The 19,678-nt window shown below is 45.4% G+C and overlaps 1 protein-coding gene across 1 annotated transcript in view; it reads left to right on the top strand.

Annotated features, from left to right (window-relative positions):
- The first annotated feature begins 544 nt into the window (after positions 1–544).
- Positions 545–19,678, top strand: part of ADCY5 (adenylate cyclase 5) — a 219,954-nt gene continuing 200,820 nt past the window's right edge. The window contains exon 1 of the mRNA XM_075028797.1: positions 545–1,694. Coding sequence (XP_074884898.1) covers positions 684–1,694 — 1,011 coding nt within the window. The 5' untranslated portion in view covers positions 545–683. The remainder of the gene's footprint in view (positions 1,695–19,678) is intronic.

Raw genomic sequence — 19,678 nt, 5'->3', positions numbered from 1 at the left:
GCTGGGAGGCGAGGCGAGGCAGGGTCGCCTCCACCGCCGCAGCCCGGCCCGCCCCGGGCAGCCCCGCCGCGCCCAGGGCCCCCCCGGCAGGGGATGCTCCCGCCGCCGGCTGCCGCGGCCCTACGAGCCTGAGCCTCCGTGCCTTCCCCGCCGACCGGCCCGCGGCGAAGCCGCCCGCCTCCCCGCGGGGCGGCCGGTGCCGCCGCCCGCCCGCCCTGCGCCCGGCCCCGAGCGGCGGGTGCCGGGCCGGCGCGGCGCGCTGCGATGCGGCTCCCCCGCGGCGCCCGGAGCCCCTGCGGCTGCCGCGGCTCGGCTGACGGCGAGCTGCCGTGAGGTGGGGCCGTCCCGGCCCCGGCGGTGCCGAGCTCGCTCGGGGGTGTCAAAGCACCGGGGCCGGCGATGGCGCCCGCCGCCGCGCTGCCCTGAGGGTCCCGCCGGGGAGACCCCGGCTCTGGGGGCCGCCCCGGAGGCTTTGGGGGCGTTTGCGGGTTTTGCCCTTTTTTTGCTTTTGGGTTTGTTTTTTTGTTGTGGGTTTTTTTTTTTTTTCTCTCCTTTTTTCCCCCCCTCCCCCTGCTGTCTTTTGGGGTTTGCTCCCAGCTAGCTGCTCGTCCCCTGTGGCGCAGGAGCCCCCTGCTCCTGGCCGGCGGTCGTCCCCCTCACCCCGCTGCCCCTTCCCTCAGGGCATGTCCCGGTCCAACAGCGTCAGCCCCCCGGGCTTCGGCGGCCCCGCGCCCTGGGCAGGCACCGAGCAGCACCGCTCGGCCTGGGGCGAAGCGGAGGCCCGGGCCAATGGCTACTCCTACCCGCCGCCTCCCGACAGGTCCTCGGGCAAGAAGGCCTCCCGCATGTCGAGCAGGTGGAGGAGCGAGGAAGACTACGAGCCCCAGGCGAGCCGGAGCCGCGGGGAGAGCAGCTGCAGGATGATGAGCTTTAGGTCCAAATCTGCCTGGCAGGAGCACGGTGACGACAGCCGACGTCACCGGTCCCGCCACCCGCCTGGTGGTGATTCCCCCGCTGCCCCCAACAATGCCAGCCCCCGGCAGCTGGGGGAGCAGGGGGAGGTACGGCCCCGGTCCGTGGAGCTGGGGCTGGAGGAGAAACGCATTAAGGCCAAGATTGAGGAGCTGGAGGAGGAGGACGGGGACGAGGGGGACTCCGAGGCGGCCTTCTCCATGGGCAGCTGTTGCAGCAGCCTGCTGCAAATCTTCAGGTCCAAGAAGTTCCAGTCGGAGAAACTGGAGCGCCTTTATCAGCGCTACTTCTTCCGTCTCAACCAGAGCAGCCTCACCATGCTCATGGCCGTGCTGGTGCTGGTTTGCGTGGTCATGCTGATCTTCCACGCCGCGCACGGCCACTATGAGGTATCCTACGTCGTGGTGCTCTCTCTGGCCATCCTGCTGATGGTGGTGCTGTGCATGGTGTGCAACCGCAACGAATTCCACCAGGACCACATGTGGTTGGCGTGCTACTCCGTCATCCTGGTGATCCTGGCAGTGCAAGTGGTAGGGGTTCTGCTGGTGTGGCCCAGGAGTGCCTCGGAGGGCATCTGGTGGACCGTCTTCTTTATCTACAGCATCTACACGCTGCTGCCGGTGCGGATGAGGGCCGCGGTCATCAGCGGGGTGGTGCTCTCCGCCATCCACCTGGCTGTCTCCCTTAAGATCAACGCGGAGGATAAGTTCCTCCTGAAGCAGGTAGGTAAGCCCCGAGCCAGTTTGGGGGTGTGCTTGGCAGCCCCCACCTGCCCGCCGCGTTGAAGGCCAGGGAAAGTGGGGTTGTCTGACTTCCACAGGCCTGCCTGATGCTGGAAGGCTGATGGCTTTCTGTCGAACCCCTAGGTTACCTGCCACAAGATGGGATGTTGTACAATGTGGTGGCTAGCCTGTAATCTTGCTTCTTTTATAGCTGTGGTGTTTCCTCGTTGCTGCTTTTCATTAAGGCTCTAAATGTTTAAGAAGTGTGCCTTACTGGTTTCCCGTGACCGCTGCTCCAGTGCTGTCAGCCAGCCCTGCTAATGCCCTTCAGTTGTATTTAATGTAAACAGCTCTGCGCTAAGCACACCTGTGGAATGGTATCTGCGCATGCTGCTGTGTTACTGAGAAATGTGTGGAGAGTCTTGCCGTTTTTATCGGCTAGAGGTTATCCTTGTGTGTCACTCTCGACTCTGGGTTCAGTGTCAGCGCGGTGCTTGCTGAGGCGTCAGAGACCATGCTCCACGGGAATGTGGAGTAAGCGTTTGGTTTAGCAGGAAGATGTTTTGCTTTGAGATGTGCTGGAAATATCTATGGTGAAGAAGCCCAGAGTCCATATACAGCTAGAAAAAAAAAGTTAAAAAAAAAAAAAGTATAAATGCAGATTATCATTTAGCTGTGATATCATGTTTAACTGGAGCAGTTCAGTTCACGGGAACAATAAGACTATTATTGAATGCATTACAGTGCAATTTTTAATTACCATATCTGTATAAACAACGGCAATACAAGGCGCCACTCTTCTTTTCAAGTGAAGCAAGCAGCCTTGGGGCTCGTGTACTTTAAGCTTACCAGACACTTTGGCAATTGGGAAACCATGAACTTAAAACGTTGTAGCTATGTGGTAATCATCATCCTTCTGATGAACAGGACTCTGAACAAGGATGAGCCTGTCACAGAGTCAGCCCTGATGCTTGTATGTAACCAGGGATTGTTTATTAAAATCAGGTGTTTGGTAGCATTATACAGCCCTATCACATAATACAAAATACAGCCTTGCGCTTGCAGTGCCTGCCTTGAGTCTTACTTTTGAGTTGTTTTGGGTTCCACCTATTGCAGTGTCAGGAAAAGTTGTAGGGCTTAAATAAAACTTTGGTAGGATGCGGCTGTTGCTGCTCTGCTCTACAAAACAGCCCATGAAATTACTCTTTTCTCCCCCCCTGCCCAGTTAAGCCTGCTTGGACAGTTTCTGGCTTTGTTCTTAGTTTGTTAAAGATATTTTTATAAACTGTACATGGCATATTTTTCTTATGCTTGATATAAATGGCTTTTTGTGCATTTCCAGTAGAGCATACACTGTGAGTGAGACAGTTGCTGTTTTTCTGCTTGATTTGGAAAAGTTTGCTAATGGCCTCAGCTCTTCCTCACTGGGGCTCTGGTCCTGCAAAGCCTTGTGCATGCTGTTAACTTTGTAAACCAAGACTTGTCCTATTGAATTCAGTGTATTATTTGGAGACCGTATTCTTACATATGTAGGCAAAGCTTGTCATGATTATGGCCAGAAGACTTAGCAGTCTGTTGCAAGCAAAGTTGAGTTTGGAGGATACTAACGAGTGCATAGAATATCGTTATGTTGGAAAGTGTTTGTAACTGTATTTTAATGGGAAGGAGCCTAAATGTCACAAAGGCCACATGATTAAGTCCCTCAGTAGAGAATTTGGGATAATTACAGCTCCATCCCTTTCCAAATGCAGCAGGGTTATTTGTAAGAGGTTCAGCTTCTGTATAAATGTGCACTTGTCAAAGGTAAAAGCAGAGGCAGTAGGTGATGGTACAGTGCGCACAAATTTCTGTGTTGCACAGTTGCTTTCCCTTTCATACTAGCGCTGGGTTTTCCTGCAGTTTGACAATAAATATTCAGTTAATGAGGAACATCTTAGGAGTACTCTTACTTTGTTTTCAAAGGCAGAGTGTTTCTCCATATTGCCTGTTTATTTTTCCTACTAACACCAAATGCCGGTCTCTATCTCGCTGTGGTCTACGTTGGCGTAGCTCTGGCTGAATTCAGTGGGGTTGTACAAGGCCAAGAATCAGATTCCTTGCACGTTTGCGTATGAACACGAGCTGCTATCTCTGGCTGTCTGATAGAAAAATCTGTTTCTGCCGAGCACATCGCCTCCCAGTTATTAACAGGCCTTCCTCACTGGGGCTGTATCTCGTTGCCATGGAAATCTGTTGTGTTCAGCTCTGCCCCACCAGTGCATGCAAGCCCTGTTTTCCCCCTTCAAACTAACAGGAGTGAAGGCAGATGAAGACCAGATAAATCGGAAAGAGGGGGTTAAGTTGTTTTCAGTGACTTCACGCTGGCAGTCACATCAGCCTGGGTTTTGTGGAGCAGGAGTGGATGTGAATGCATTTGTGACTACGTGACCAGATGATTCTTTATCCACGGCAGTCACAGAAGAAAGGCTGGTTAGGATGTGTATCCCCTTTCGTCTGTTTTTCATGGCATTTTTAACCATAATACTTAAGCGAGTTCTTCTTTGTGGGGGCTTTTTTCTTTTTATCTTCTCCCAGTTGTTTCCGAGCCAGGAAAAATCATACACTCTTGTTATGATCCACTAACATTCAAAGCTGGGTGACTCTTGTGTAGACTCCTGAGCACTTTTATGAGGCTCAGGAGCCTGTTAAAAACTTCACTGCTCCTCTTTCTCAAGAGAGTGAAATTCTTGGTTGTAGGTCCCTTTTGGGAGAAAGGCAACTTGCTGGATTCTCTTGCTGAGAATGCATTATTTTATTGTCTGAATTACCTTCTCGTAGCACTGCTGGACTTCTCTGTCACCAAACTCTCTGGTCCAAGGCTATGCTCGTCAGGCTTCATGAAAGGGTTAAGGCAGTCCGCTATTTCTGAATCGGTAAAGTGACAGGAGTAAAGGTAGTTGTGATTGTTCAGTCTTAACTGAGCTGCTTTTTTTAATAATTCTTCTGGGGTCACTGGATGTTGAAAGTAGGCTCTGACTTCTCTTTGCCACCTGGAGGAGTCTGGGGTCTGTCTTTCAAAAGAGTGCCCTGAGCACCCCTAGCAAAAGCAGCAGGTATACTTGGTACCTCTGCGAGTCTGGTCGGGTAGAGGCAATGAACTTGGCTTCTTGAATTGATGTTTGATTTGAACAAAAAATGCTAATTAATACAAATTATTGCATTATATTCAAAAGTTATCCAATGCTGAGGGAGGGGAGAAAAAAAAATCATGTATTTGAGAATTTACTCACATGCAAAGACTGCTGCTGGAAGCAGAACACATTAAATGTATGACACTCCACCAACTACAATTCTTGATTGCTTAAAGGGTTTTTTTGTGTACCTATGATCAATTAATTCTAGAGGGACTACTTTCAGATTTATTGGGGAGGGGATGACTGCATTTGTGTCCTCGTGTTATTCTGGGACAGTTTGGATTACAACTGTGTTTCAATGCACACAAGTCTGTCTTCCTCTCTTTTTATGTATAGTGTATCTCTTTTTAGGCCAGCCTTTTCCTTTTTCCATGTGTTGACTTTGATAGACCTTCGGGCTCTGAAAACACACAGAACGCCAGGATTCATGTAAGAAGTACTTCACATGTGAATGAGAATATCTAATACTTAACTGAGAAAGAAATATACTATTTATCAATAAACTGTCTTGCAATCACAACAAAGATGATACTAAGATTTATTCTGTGTTCTGGTAGAAACAAACTACCTAGCTGACCCACAGACTTGTACAGATGCATGGGAAGAACTTACAGTGTACGGGTTGCAGATGCTTAACTGAAATCATGTGCGTAGACCAGCTGCCCTCAGTGTGGATAGCCTTGAGTAAGCACTGGCATTTTTGTAAGACTAGGGGCTAAGGGACAGGGAGTTTCACAACAGAGTTTATTGGGCTCTGAATCAGACTTGAAAAGGGATGGGGATTTTGTGTGGGAGTGGGTGGGGGACCAGGGGTAAGGGATAAGAATGCCACATACAACCATCAAACAAACCGGTGGACTGAGGTTAGATTTACTCCCGTTTTCCCATCCAAACCTGTTTTATTGTAACTTTCTGAGGTTCCTTGTTCAAGGATACAGTTAAGCCTTTGTAGTTTATTAACTCAGTGTGAGTGGGTGACTGTTAAGGTACCACGAAAACGTAAGACTGGGAAAGATAAATACTTTTTTTTTTTTGTCTTGTGTCAGTAACCTCATCGAAAGAGAAACTGAAATGCTCTGATCTCTTTCCTCCCCAAATACTACTGCAGACCTTCTGTAAAGGATCTCTGATAGCACAGTTCTGAACAGCTGCCCCAGCACATGCCTCTGATTTATGGCACTCTGATTCAAGGCTCCTGATGCTGAGCTCCTTCTTGCTCGGCCCCTTTCCATACGCCTCCGTCATAACAACATTATATTAGTACTCCTCATCCTTCACTTCTGAGAACTGTGTACGTGTTGGCCTTTCTCCCTGTCAGTCTACGTTAATGGTACATGATTGATCCGCAGCTGCATGGTGGCTCTCTCAAAAGCTAGCATTTCAGTTTAACCACTTCCAGAAAGATGTTGGTATGAAACCATGTGCAGTCTCTCTCCTTTCCCTAAATAAACTGTCATTTCAGCAGGACTAAAAACAGCTTCTTACTGTAATAGGATATCGACTTGAGTCTTGTGGATATCTTCTAGCATCTTGTAAAGATGCTTTTTAGATGCAATTTAAATGGCATTCAACAAGAAGCTAGTCACATAGCAGGAGAAGCAGTACTGTATGTTCCATCTCAGCCTCAGTGTGCTTAAGATATGAAGGTGATGACTGATTACAAGACTAACACATTCTCAGAAGTGTGTCAAGACTCAGGTCACTGTATTGCACTTTCATTGTCTTTGAGTGGCCTTTATTCATAAAGAAGGAGAGATGAGCTACCTGAAATGTGGATATATCTGTCACTTTTCTTACAGTTGTTTGCAGCCTGTTTTGCTTTTGTCCACCTGGAAAATAGATTTGAGTAATGTTCATTTAGGATGTGATTTTAAGGCACTCAGCCACATGGGGCCAGATACTGTGTGCCTCAAACAGCACGTAATGTCCTGTTCTGCATAAACATTGATATCAGTAGAGCTCTCATGCAGTAAGATGTGCTCCAGCAATGCTAACAAATGAAGAATCTGCCTGAGCAGCAGTTTGACTGAGTTACTAAAAATTGATGATTTGTGGTCTTTTGTTCAGGGAAAAAATGGCAACCTGAAATATTCAGTAACTGTTGCATTGATAGTTGCCTCCCTATTGTAATTCTGTAACAGACGTAATTAATTAAATCCCTGAGGTATTGTATATCAATTAGTCCTCAGTAGGAATATTGTCTGTATCTCTTGGGAATGCATGTGTTGCTTGAGGTTTACAAAGGCATATCTGTTTTTCTTAGCTCCTAAATTACCCTATGATCGTGCCACCTCCTAATCTCCCCCCCCTCCTTGCTTTATCCTCCTTCCCACCACCCTGCATTAGTTTAATATTTCACTGTAATGTTCACTGGTATCAAAAACTTTTAGTGTAATAGTGTTTGAGTGCTGTGTGTCTAATTTCTGCATGTTACTGGATTCTTAATAGGTTCGTTGTCTTGGTAAACTGACCCATTTGACTCATTTCTCTCAGCCTTGTGGTAGCAATCACAGTCTTATAGCTGGCTTGGATCTCTGTGAATTGAAGATGAAACCTGATGGGAATGATTTAGGTGCATTGCTCTGCCAGATGTACTAATTCTAGCAAAAGGCTTGTCCTTCTAGGCATTTTTATGACACGCTTGAAAAGGCAGGGTGTGCTAGTTCTGTTTGTTCCTGGAGAGGTGAAGATATTTGAGCAAAATGTTGGGATTCATCTTGATGCATGAGGCAGAAGGATAGCTTTCCATGCCCTAATCTTACAAAGCAGTCATTGACTTGCCCTTCAGTGTCCTGGGCTCGATGGCTTGGTTTGATACCAGTGTGACCCCTATACTCTGTTAGAGACCTGTCCAAGGCAGGACATCTTATTTACATGGTCTTTGTGATTAACTGCATTCAGATGATTGATTTATAAACCTGAATGGCAGCGGAAACAAAATGCTGATTATCCTAGTGCTAAAGGCTTGATGGAACTGGTCGTGCCCTCTCGGAGCCTGAATTGGCTCAGCGCTTCCTAAATGCCCTTTTGCTCCAAGTTCGCTGTTGCTTGGGTAGCACTGCCGAGGTCTGGGGTGGAAGAGGACTGGGACTCTGCCCAGCTGGAATGTGAACTTTGGGCACCAGACTGTTCTCCAAATGCATTCAGTTTGTGTGTGATTAGCTAATCTTTCAGTCATGCACCATAGCTCCCTCTCAGTCTTTTAAGAAAATTGGAACAATTGCTAACTTTTTGGCCATTGGAGTAGTTGGAATAGTTACAGTCTCTTGGGAATAGCTGGTTTTGTCTTCATATGTTGGTTCTGGATATTACTCCCATTTTCTAAGCGAACTAAAAGAACTTTCCTTCTGTCCTGGTAGAAGATGCAATGAAAAATCTCCAGCAGCAGCTGGAACACTGAGAGGTAAAAATTGAAATTATTTTGACAGCAGCTTCCATGTGTGTGGTAAAGTGGTCCACCCTGTAGCTGGTAGTGGCATCTGAGAACCCATGCTTTGAAAAGTTCCTGTCTTCCTCTTTTTTTTTTTTTCTTCTTTTTTTTCCCCTGTGCAGGTGGGTGCGGTTCAGAGAAAACACCCGCTTTTGTTTGGGGAGGTAGAATACAAGGCTCCAAGTTTTGCTAGCCTTGGGCAAGCTTTATCTTCCCATCTGCTTTATACTGTAGGATTTACGTGGCACCTTGCACAGGTAATCTGTACCCAGAAAATGTAGTGCAGAGGGAGGTGGAGTGCACCAGAGTCTCCCCCCGAGCCTTCCAGCTGCTACATGATTTCATGATGTGCTACATGGTGGGGGGGGGTGTTTCATGGCCCGGAGGGGTAGGATAGTGACAAAGTGTGTGCAAGGAATGTGAAGATTCACAGCTTCTGGGAAGTGGGTGGGGTTCCTGTATAACTGCTGTGTGACTTTTTTCATCTCCTGTGAGTCCTGTGTTTTGATGTGGGATATACTCCGTGTTAGTTCCTTCCCTCCTTCTGAAGTCTAGCCTAGTGATCTGAACTTGTGATATCTTGCATCCAAGGGATGCTCTTTCTTCTTTTTGTTTTGACATTGATGATACTTTTTAAAAAAAAAAAAAAAAATTTGTCTTTACCTGAGATATATCCTGCTGCTGCCAGAAATTTAATTTGATTCGTTATTATGAAGTCCTCGGGCTAGGTAAAAACCCAAGGGGAAATCTCATGTGAATGAAAAAACACAACCCCAAAGATATTAAAAAGGATAATCTAGTTATGAGGGGGTGTGAGAAACAGACAAGAATTTTAATATTTGTCTCCTGAACTCCAAAATGTTCTCACCTTATCATAGGAAAGCTTGAGGTTTCCAGCACATAAGATCACACATAAAATGGCTGTCAGGCCAAGACAAGAGTCAAAATGCTTTTTAGCACCTGCAGCTGGATCACTCCCAAGGAAATCTGTACTTGATGTTTTACAATGGTGATAAGTCTTGCCAGATTCATTGCTGGCAGGTACAGGAATGGCATTGTTGAACAGATCTGTGGTAGAATTTAACATGAGATGGTCTTGTTCTGACACTCCAAAAAATCGACTGAACACAGTTTAAAGCTCTGCCTTCTGCTTTTAACCTTGCATTTGAACATTTGGGAAGCCCTTGTCCCATCAGAAGCCTGGTAGTTAGACAAGCTTGTGAACTGCTTCAGCCAGACACAGTCAGTTTGGCACCACAAAGGTGATACATCTACAAGTGGTAAGAGACCCCATGGTTTAAGAATTCATGGACAGTGTTGGCATCACCAACAGTATTGCTTCTAGTGCCAGGCTGGCCTCACTGATGCCCAGTATGACTTTTGTTACAGCATTCACTATAGAAAGTTTCATTGTATTGCCAGGCTTAGTTCTGAAAAACAAATATGAAGAAAAAAGTACATAAAGATATTTTAAAGTTGCTAATGCAATTGCAATGTATCCTTACTCTCTTCCCCAGACATCAAGAACGCAAATCATGTTTGTGTGTTTAAGATGTTATCTGGACTGTCTGTAGTAATAGCATCAAGCAAATCCAGTGTGCACTGTATGGTCATCATTTGTGGCTTCTCCTACTTCAAAGCAGCAGAAATACCAGAGGAGAAGTATATTTCAAAGCATCCTCAAACCTGCCCCGATTTTGTTTTTAATTCCTCTAGCTAGACTGCTGCTTCTGCAGTTTGAGTGATGAGTTTTCAGGTGAAATATTAAACTTCCTTTTCTTTTCAAGAAAAGTTTTACACATCCATGCAACGCCTGTAAAAATTTTTATTGTGAATTGGTCCTTTGTGGTACTGCTGTGCTTGGCTATCATCCTCCCTTTTCCTGGGAAACTTTGCTTTTGCGAGGTTGAGTTGGGGATTAAAGCTGCTCTACAGATTTAACATACACATTCCACTAACATTGGAGTGCATCTTTGCAGACAGTAAACAAAGGACTGTGCTGATGCAGCAGAAGGGGAATATAAATGAAGAAAGGTTTGGGTTTTCTTTTTTTCTTTTTCCCCCAGACATTAGGAATTGATCTCTCAAAGCAGCAACTTATGCAAACTGTTTATTCCTTAAATGTGTTTGCAGCTTGTATAAGACTTTCTGTCTCACTTCATAGTCAAAAGAAAAGGCTATGACATTGCTTGCAAGAACCTGTCATAAAACATTGCTAATGCAGACATGTCCCTGGCTGTATCTTCCTCTCCAGAAAAAGCCATGGCTCCTTCCCTTTATTTCTTGCTCTAGACTAAATGCTACAAGCACTGATCTCTGTGTGTCTCAGACTCTGAAAACTGAATTCTTAGAACTAGTAATGTGGTAAGGGACTACTCAAATCAGTATTTCTAAAAACAGTAGTTTGCTGGTCAGCCCACAGATGACAAAGCTACTCAGACATGCTTGCTCAGTGATGAACTCTTTCCATTTGCTGGGAGGTACCCAACAGCAGCTTTGTGTGTATTCTTGCTTAATGTGTGGGTATTTATGCACGGAATTACACAAATGGGTGGACCAAGGGATATGTTATTAATGAAGATGTTTCCAGCTGAATGGGATTTCTTTTTTTTGGGCAGGTGGTTACTAGTAATCTCATAGAGGAAAGGAAGAAATGCTCTGTGGTACTAGGAAAGGAGGATACTCTGCAGTGTGGTGGGAGACTGTGTAATTAAAATGTCAGTCTCACTCATGCTAAAAGCTAACTGCAGTCTTTAAAACCGTTAAACATGAAGTAGGTTACTAGTGTGGGAACTGCTATTGTGTGGTGAACCCTCTGGTTCTTAAGGCCAGGAAGGACTACTGAGCTCATTTAACACTATCACTGAACAATTCTTCTCTTGCACTTAATGATTTCTTCTGTTCAGATGGTATGGAGGAAAAAAAAAAGTTTAAATGCTGAATTTCACAGTCTTTGTCAGTTGAAAAAGCAATCTGCAGTGATCTCTGAACTGAACGTGAACTGAACCAGTACTTTTTTTCCTCTCCCCTCTTAGTAAGACATGTTCCTGTGATGGAAGATATTGGGGGTATTTTCCTGCTTAAGGTGGTGGCATCTACTTAAAACATTACACAGGTGGTCACGTTAGTTTGTGAAGGGGCTCTGACATCATGCCCAGATTTTGTACTGGGTAATTATGTTCTTGCCTTCTTAATTGATGTTGAATATGGCATTTTTCTTTGCTCCATTTCCATTCTGGACTCTTTAACAGTACACCACTGAATAGCTGCTGTACATATGTGGGCTTTACTATCATAACTGAGAAATTTGCAAGGCTGTTGACAAGCCAGAAAAATGGAATAGAGCTCAGGCTTTTATCTTCTTAGTTGTGTTGGTGTGCTGGAGCAAGTGTCACCCTCCTGCTATGACAGATGCACTGATAACTTTTGAAAGCTACAAACCCAGAGATGATACAGTTGAAGAATGCTTCCAGAGGTCAGTTACGCCATCCCACTGTACCAAGACAAGACCAAGTCAGTCTAAAATGTTAGTGGCAGGTAGTAATCACAGTTCCATCTGAAAACTCCTTTGTATATGTGCTCTTTGGGTCCTGATGTGATTTCTTGTTTGTTTGTTTTGTTGGGGTTTTTTTAAGCAAATGAGCAAGCACAGCCCTGGGTAGGAGCAGATAGTAAAGAAGAGATGTCCATGACTAGAGCTCTCTGGCTGCTCTTAGCTGAAACTGGCTCTTAGTTTCCTTGTTTCACCCATCTTTAGTTCCCATCCTACCCAAAGCCTGCAGTTCTCTCTTTGTCACAAACAGTACATTTGTGTGACATCTGGCACAGCTGGGTCTCATTCCTGAATGAGGCCTTCTTGAAAGCACTGCAGTACAAGCAATAAGCTTGAAGGTTAAGTGTCCTTTCACAGGTGACTTCCCTTTCAGTGCCTAGTCCTTCTCAGCTGTTAGGGTAGGTGTAGTTAGTTAGCACTCCAGGGCTGCTCTGGGGGCTCTTAAAAGTGTGTGCTTTTTGCAGCTGTGGTTGAAATGACTGTGAACAAATACTTAAGGAAGTATTTCCTGAAAATATTTTCAATGCTCATTAGAGAAAGTTAGAAGACTGCATTTATTTTGTTGTTTTCCTTCTTCCCTAATATGGACAGTAAGTATCTGGCTCTATGAGTAGTCATGACACTAAAGGTTTGTCCAAGTGACGATGTCTATGAAAGGTAACCCCGGGTGGATTACTTAAACCACAGTATAGAGCCCACTATATAGAGACTGTAGTCCAGTGCTGAAATCACCTTACTCTTCTATTTTAGATTCAAATGGACCTAGTTAATTTAATTCACTTCCAGAGGGAATGCAAACTAAATAAAGTCACGCTTGTTAAGAGGAGTGTTCGCACAGGTTTAAATAATTTTCTTCAATTTATTTTGATGAACTTTTCTGACCAGACCAATCTTTACTGTAATATCTCCAGGGTAAGACTGTAGCTTGTGTAAGCCAGGAGTACTTTATATTATTAACTTAGTGCATTACCCATATATGCTGTTTTCTATTAGAAGAGGTAATGTCATGCTCTGTGCTACGTGCTTACCCCCTTGGCAAGGGCTGGGGCTGGTTGTGATAGGGACAGAGTCAACAGAGGAGCTTATCTGTCACATTTAGCCAGCCCTTGGCCCTGTTACCAAAGCTGCTTCTCGGGAACCTGGTCACGAGTGTCTCCTCTATGACTGCTGCTGTGCTAGGGACTGCTGCGACTGCTCACTACTCATGCTTCGCAGAGAAATGATCTGCTTTCAGAGCCTGACCTCTTGCTTGAGGTTGAGAGTAAACCTTTTCACTGCCAATTCCTCAGCGGCCGTGACCAGGACAATATACTGTAATAAGATGTAGGTCTACGATCCCAGGTTGTTAAACGCTGAAGTGGCAGGTGACAGTCCGGGAGAAGCTCGTTTGGTTTCCATCAGCTCTTCTGTTTAAAGCCATTTGTAATACTGCATGCACTATTCAGCTAGTGCCTTGCTGCAATGTGAGCGTATCCACTGCATGTGAAACTTCATGGGGAGAGATGCTGACAGCTCCTCGTCTGCCAAACCTCCTGCTGAAGATTATTGGAGAAATATTGTGCTCCATTCAAATGGGTGGTGTTGTAACATAGGCCTGCTGTTGGAAACTTAGCGTTTGGGTCTGGGCAGAATGGGAGAAAGTGTTGATTTCCTTTCAGTAAAGAGGAAAAAAACCTGAAAGGTGCCTTCTGCACAAACAGTGGCCTTAGGCATGGCTGCAATTTCCTGGGCCGAGTTAAACAACTTCCAAATCTTAATGGATACCTCCTTCTCCCTCTGCTATTCCCTGTCCCAGCCAGATGTAACAGGAATCTTACCTCTCTGTTCAAACCATGCCCTAAATCCTTGTTGCCCTGTCTAGTTTTTGTTTAGCACCAGAAGAAATGAGTTGGAATCTAAGTGTGTTCTGCCTATCACCAAAAATACCTTTTTCCCTCTGGCTGCTTGCAAAGTGCCTTTAACTCCCCTCGGGGCTTTTCTGTATGAAGGGACAGCTGGTGTAGAACAATAGTCACTGATTTACACTGATCAATCCACACATTACTGAAAGGCATCTGTCTTGTACTAGGCACCCTGCAGTGCGCTTTTTTCAGAGAGATGCTGGTGGAAGCTGTGTCTGCGGTGTCTCCTTGCTCTCTCCCCAGCCTGAGTCCTCTGTAGGTCTTGGGGGAAAAAAAACCCTCAGAAGAAATACTGTAAAAAAATTTAGTAGTGAGAGGTGCATTTTCCTCTTCTTCACTGATGTGGTAATGGATCACTGAGACTCTGGTTTTCCAGAGTTTTGGTCGTGTGTACTTTAGCAACAGTACCTGCCAAAGAGACAGTCGAACTCAGTAACTGAAATGTTTTTTGCCCCCAGCCCAGTTTCAACTCAAACAAAGTTAGTTTAGTCCACTTATTTGGACCAAAATAGTCTGGGAGGTGCACATATGCGCCTGAGCTGGCAGATTCGAGGGGCGACTACCATCTAGTGAGAAAACAGTGTCAAAGAGCTAGGAGCAAACACAGATGCAGCTGAAGGATGTTAAGGACAACATCCTGACAGGGACATATGCTGCTTTCAGACTTTGCTGGAGGGAAGGTCATAAAGCCCTATTTCCAGGAAACCCTTGACATAACAGGAGAGAGGATGGCCAAGCATGGTCTTTCCACCTGCTGCAGCCCACCCTTCCTCTCCTGTCCCCTTGCTTTTACTTCTTCAATGAAGTGCACAGCCACAGGAGAAGGCCCCAGGCAATGCAGCTGTCTGTTGCTGGTGCTTATTTTTCTGGTGCACTTTACCTGTGCCGATAGCTAGGATGAGCCCTGGCAGCTGTCGGTTTTCACTGACAGCAATCAAATGGTGTTGCTTACTGACAAAAGGAGATACAGTTGTGTAAGTGTCCTGGTTTTGGCTGGGATAGAGTTAATTTTCTTTCTAGTAGCTGGTATAGTGTTATGTTTTGGATTTAGTATGAGAATAATATTGATAACACATTGATGTTTTCAGTTGTTGCTAGGTAGTCTTTAGACTAAGTCAAGGATTTTTCAGCTTCTCATGCCCAGCCAGCAAGAAGGCTGGAGGGGCACAAGAAGTTGGGAGGGGACACAGCCGGGACAGCTGACCCAAACTGGACAAAGGGGTATTCCAGACCGTGTGACATCATGTCCAGAATATAAACTGGGGGGAGTTGGCCAGGGCGGGGATCGCTGCTTAGGAACTAACTGGGCATCAGTTGGTGAGTGGTGAGCAATTTCATTGTGCATCACTTGTTTTGTGTATTTAATTTCTTTAATTATTGTCATTTTATTATTGTTCTCATTATTAGTTTCTTCCTTTCTGTTCTATTAAACTGTTCTTATCTGAACCCACAAGTTTTACCTCTTTTTTTTTTTTTTCTTTTTTGTCCCCGATTCTCTCCTCCATCCCACTGGGCGGAAGGGAAGTGAGTGAGCAGCTGCATGGTGCTTAGTTGCTGGCTGGAGTTAAACCATGACAATAAGGTACCTGCAGCTGCAGGGTAGATATCCATTCCCCTGTGCTCCAAAGTGACAGCAAAGAACAGTTTGTTTCAGTGTCTGCTATCTCGTCTTACCTTGGTAAGAAGCTCCAAACTTTGTTAATGTCTTGAATGTCTCTGGCGGTCTGGTTGAAAGCTTCCTCTTTGGTCTCTAAATAAACCACAGTGGATAACTTTATTAATAAAGGACACTGCCCCAATTCCCTCCATTTTGCTTTGGTATGAGTGGAGTGTGTGGTGAGAGCATGATCCAACAAGCATTACTTTGGAAGCCTCACCTACTGCATGGGATTCAAGTAGTGCCCGCTCCTTTGCACTCCATGTGAGGGCAATTAGTGCACGTGCATGGCAATTAGTGCTGCAAATGAAGCTGACACGGGTGTATTCTGCCTCTTTAATGGCTTGCTTTCCTCCTCTGCCAAAAGAGCAACCAAGCAGTCTCAAAGGAACCTGCTGCCTTCTGATATTTAATTTGCTTCAGGCTTACCTTGGCATTCTGCCTCTCTCTTCTGCTGCCTAGCCTGGCCCACCTGCTTATTCCTGCTACCAGTGCTGCAGAGAAAACGATACCTATTTCTAGCAAATCAGGCCATGACTTGCCAAACGTGCTGCAGTTGGGCCTCACAGACCTCCAGCACCATCTCCCCCTGACGTGCTTTGTCACTCTCAATTTCTGACCTCTTTTCAGGAGAACATTGGGCTGGTTTCTGATGAACTGCACCACGAGTGGCATCGCCTGGCAAAGGAACATGCTGGTGGGAAATTGCAGAGCAATTCTCCTGTTACCCATCTTTTTGATTTAGGTATCACAGTGACAGGGACTTTAAAATATCCATGATATCCAGTGTTTATTTGTCACCAACAGTGACTCTCTGGAGTGTATATATGCTGGAGTATAGATGGTGTGTGTATAAACTCCCTATATGTATGGAGTTACATGATGTGATTCTTAACCAGAATATTAACTGTTCCAAAAGATTTTTAAAATGAGACTGGATGGGAATGGTCTGGCAAAACAAACTTGCAGTTGAATAGTCAATGATTATAGGAAAAGTAAGGGGTTAAAATACTAGAAGAGACCTTACAAGCCACTGACAGTAAGAGGAAGAGCATGGAAGTGTAGCTGGGGCATGTTAATTTGATCATGAAGTTTTGGTGCAGGCCTCCTTGTATGGCTTTCCTTATTGCAGTAGAGCACCCTGCACCATGGACCACCCATCTAGGTTTGTTTTTTGAATGCCTGACAAGTAGTATCTTTCCAGTGTCTCCTAATATGTCTCTTAATAGGAAGCTGGTAGTTCATGAAACATATTTTTGAAGTAGAAGGTGTTTTTTTCATGAGGCAGGATTGCTCTGGACAGGAGTGTGGAGTAACCAGCTTTACTCTGAGTGGATGCTGTAGGCAAGAAGTAAAAGTTCAGCATTAGTCCCTGCAGAAGAAAAATCACCTTAGAGAACCCGTCCATTGAAGATGATGCACTGGTTTAATGGCGTTACTTTGGGGGCCTTTTTCTTATGCACCACTGATTATTGAGACAGTTCAAATGTGGGTCAGTTTTTCTTTCTTTTTAAGTAGGGTTTACACAAAGCAACAAGGAAGCTGTTGCTTCCTAGATAACGTGGGTCAAGTGCTGTTTTGCTGAGGAAATGGGGAGGTTTTTACTTAGCTAAGCATTAATATTCAAGTGTTTCCTAACTTTCTTGCTGAGGTCCTACATTGTTACACTGCTAAATGTTTCTGTAACAGAAGTGTGCATCCAGCGGTGATTTTGCGTCATCAGGACCACTAGTTCATGTGACTTAGAGGTGGATGGAGTTCACAAAGGGTGTGTGAGCACCATCATTCCAGCTGCCTTCAAAGCCAGCTCCAAAATTCATGAAAAGCAGCTGCCACAGAAGTGCTTGGTGACTTTTGGGAGGAGTGGGGAAAGGCAGGCAGAAACTGCATATGGATGGGACTGTGTATCTGTGCTCATGAAGTCATGAACATATGGAATAGACCATGGTTGAGGAGGTCTTGGCGGTTGGAATATTAACTGTGGTGAAAACAATCCTGGAGGAGCACATGTGTCTGTGCTGGTGCTTTGCATGTGTGTTGTAACAGAATTTCCAAAGAGGGCCCTTAACAAAACAGCTTTATGGAAGAACAAAACAGCATTGTCAGTGGTGGCTGAGGATGCTGTGCCGGCACCTCTTTCCATAACCATGCTCTGAACTGGTTCTTGTTCACAGTGTTTCTGTGGCTGTTGCTTGCACAGTTCTGTGTTAGCACCTGCCTTAAAGGGTTTTATGAAACTGTGGTATAGAAAACAGTGGCTGTGCTTTGTTTGAACTTAGCTACTTTTTCTAAAACTGACATTTTTTTTCAGACCAGAATAACTTTTCCAAAGGGAAAAGCATATGGAACAATGAGATTTTTTTTTTAACAGCTGTGTTCATGAGCATTCCCTTGCTTTGAGTCTGGGAGACTGTATTCTAGCCCTCTGCACTGATCATATGTCTGATCCAAGGTTTTGTTCATTTGATCAGCCCCTTGAGCTATCAGAATCCCTGTCCACGCCAAGGTGTTTGAGGATCGTGATGAAGACAGTGATCTGATCCTTCTGGATGAGTGTGCGCAGAGGGTGTCTGTCTGTCTTGATCATGGTGGGGATGTGGTGCTGAACAGAAGTGGGTTTTGGTATGTTGTGGAGCATCTCACGCTTGTCACAGTGAACCTGTGAGACAGCTAGTTTGACCCATCTACTTTGCAGCACAAGGGGAATGTGTATGGCTTCCTGGGGTCCTTGGCTTTTCAGCCTCAATAACGAAGCAGGGGAGGAGAAGTCTGGGAAAAGGGGTAAAACCTTCTTCTTGCATCATCTTGGGCTGGTTAACCTGTAAAAGAAAGTTTCCAAAGCTACTCTTTCTGGTCATGCCTAGGCATTCAGCATAAGACCCCTCAGACATCTGAAAGCTCCCAAGCGGGTCTTCTGAATTTAGGCATCTAAAATCTTCCTAAAGAGCATTTTTCATTGACTAAATGGTGTGACTGCTGCCTCTTGCCTCTAGTCACTTCTACAGAATAAATAATAAGCTTGTAGGCTTCTGTATTTCCTACTGTTCAGTCAAGCTTCTGGATGTAGCCACACTGAATAGGCATGAGCTGCCTGAACAATCTTGCATATTGCAGCATGCTGATTACTTATGTGATCAGCAGTGGAAATTGGTGTGGTAGAGCAGAAAGGATTCTCACAGTACCTTTGGCTAAACTCTGAACAGCAAACTTCTGCTAGAAATGAAAGAAAATACGGTAGACTCAGAGGCTAGGTGTCTGTTGGGTTTCGTTAAAGCACAGAAACTTTTTCAGTGGGAATACTGAAGGCCTTGCCTTTGAATGCTGGGAGAGCAAAAGGGAACAGGTTACTACTGAAAATGCTTAGTGTGTTGGCCTGAAGAGGAAGGGCACAGTCTGTGCTCTGCAGGTGAAGGGCAAGTACTTAGGGATGCTAATGGTTGGGCTACAACTTCCTTGTTGAATTCTGTGCTTGCAGTACTGCCTGCCTGTTTTTTTCTGTTCTCCACCTCCTTCTGTGTCATCCATGGCAAGAGAAATCAGTGGTAGCTCACTCTTGAGAAGTGGGGTATTATATGGGATGGTGGAGTTAGATCTGTGGGATCCTGGGGAGGGTCAAACTGAAAATAGGCTGTGAAGGAGAGCGTGTGCGGGGGGAGACACCAGATACCATGTGTGAGATGGAGGGGCTTCTGGGCCTGTATGGAGGTGGTAGGGGCAGCAGACTGGAAGAGAAACCAGAAAGATCAGTAGGATGGTGCATGGAGCTGAGGAAAGGCAGCTGCGAGACATCACTTGGGGTTGTTATTTTTCAGAGTAAACTTGTGTCTATTCTTTTGAAAGCAAGGATTGCTTTAGATCTGGACCATTATTATAATATAGACCAGATCAACCAATTCTTTAATTTTCTTCTCCCCTCGAACAAAGGAAAACATTACAAAGAAGTTGAAATTAAAATGAATTGTGAAGTGTTATCTGGTGCTTGCTGAGCAAAATCTCATGAGCTAGCTGAATTAGCAGTCTGATGGTGTGTTGTGCAGGATGTGGGAAAGCCCAGGGCCTTGGCTGTGGCAAAGGAATAGGGCACCAAAATGGGCCAAGTATGCCCAAGCCCTGCTGCTGCCTTGGAAGGGGGTACACGATTGCTCAAAATTGTCTGAAGGAGGCTTCAAAGAAGAGGGTGGAGGGAGAAGAGAACAAGGGGCTGGATGGAAGAAACAAAGACAGACTGGTACTCTGAAGATGAGACCCAGAATGTCTTGCCATTGATCTT

The sequence above is a fragment of the Buteo buteo genome, chromosome 5 (genome assembly GCF_964188355.1).
Source record: "Buteo buteo chromosome 5, bButBut1.hap1.1, whole genome shotgun sequence".
Taxonomy (NCBI): Eukaryota; Metazoa; Chordata; class Aves; order Accipitriformes; family Accipitridae; genus Buteo; species Buteo buteo.
Note: the sequence above shows the minus strand (reverse complement) of the source record. Positions and strands in the feature narration are given on the sequence as shown.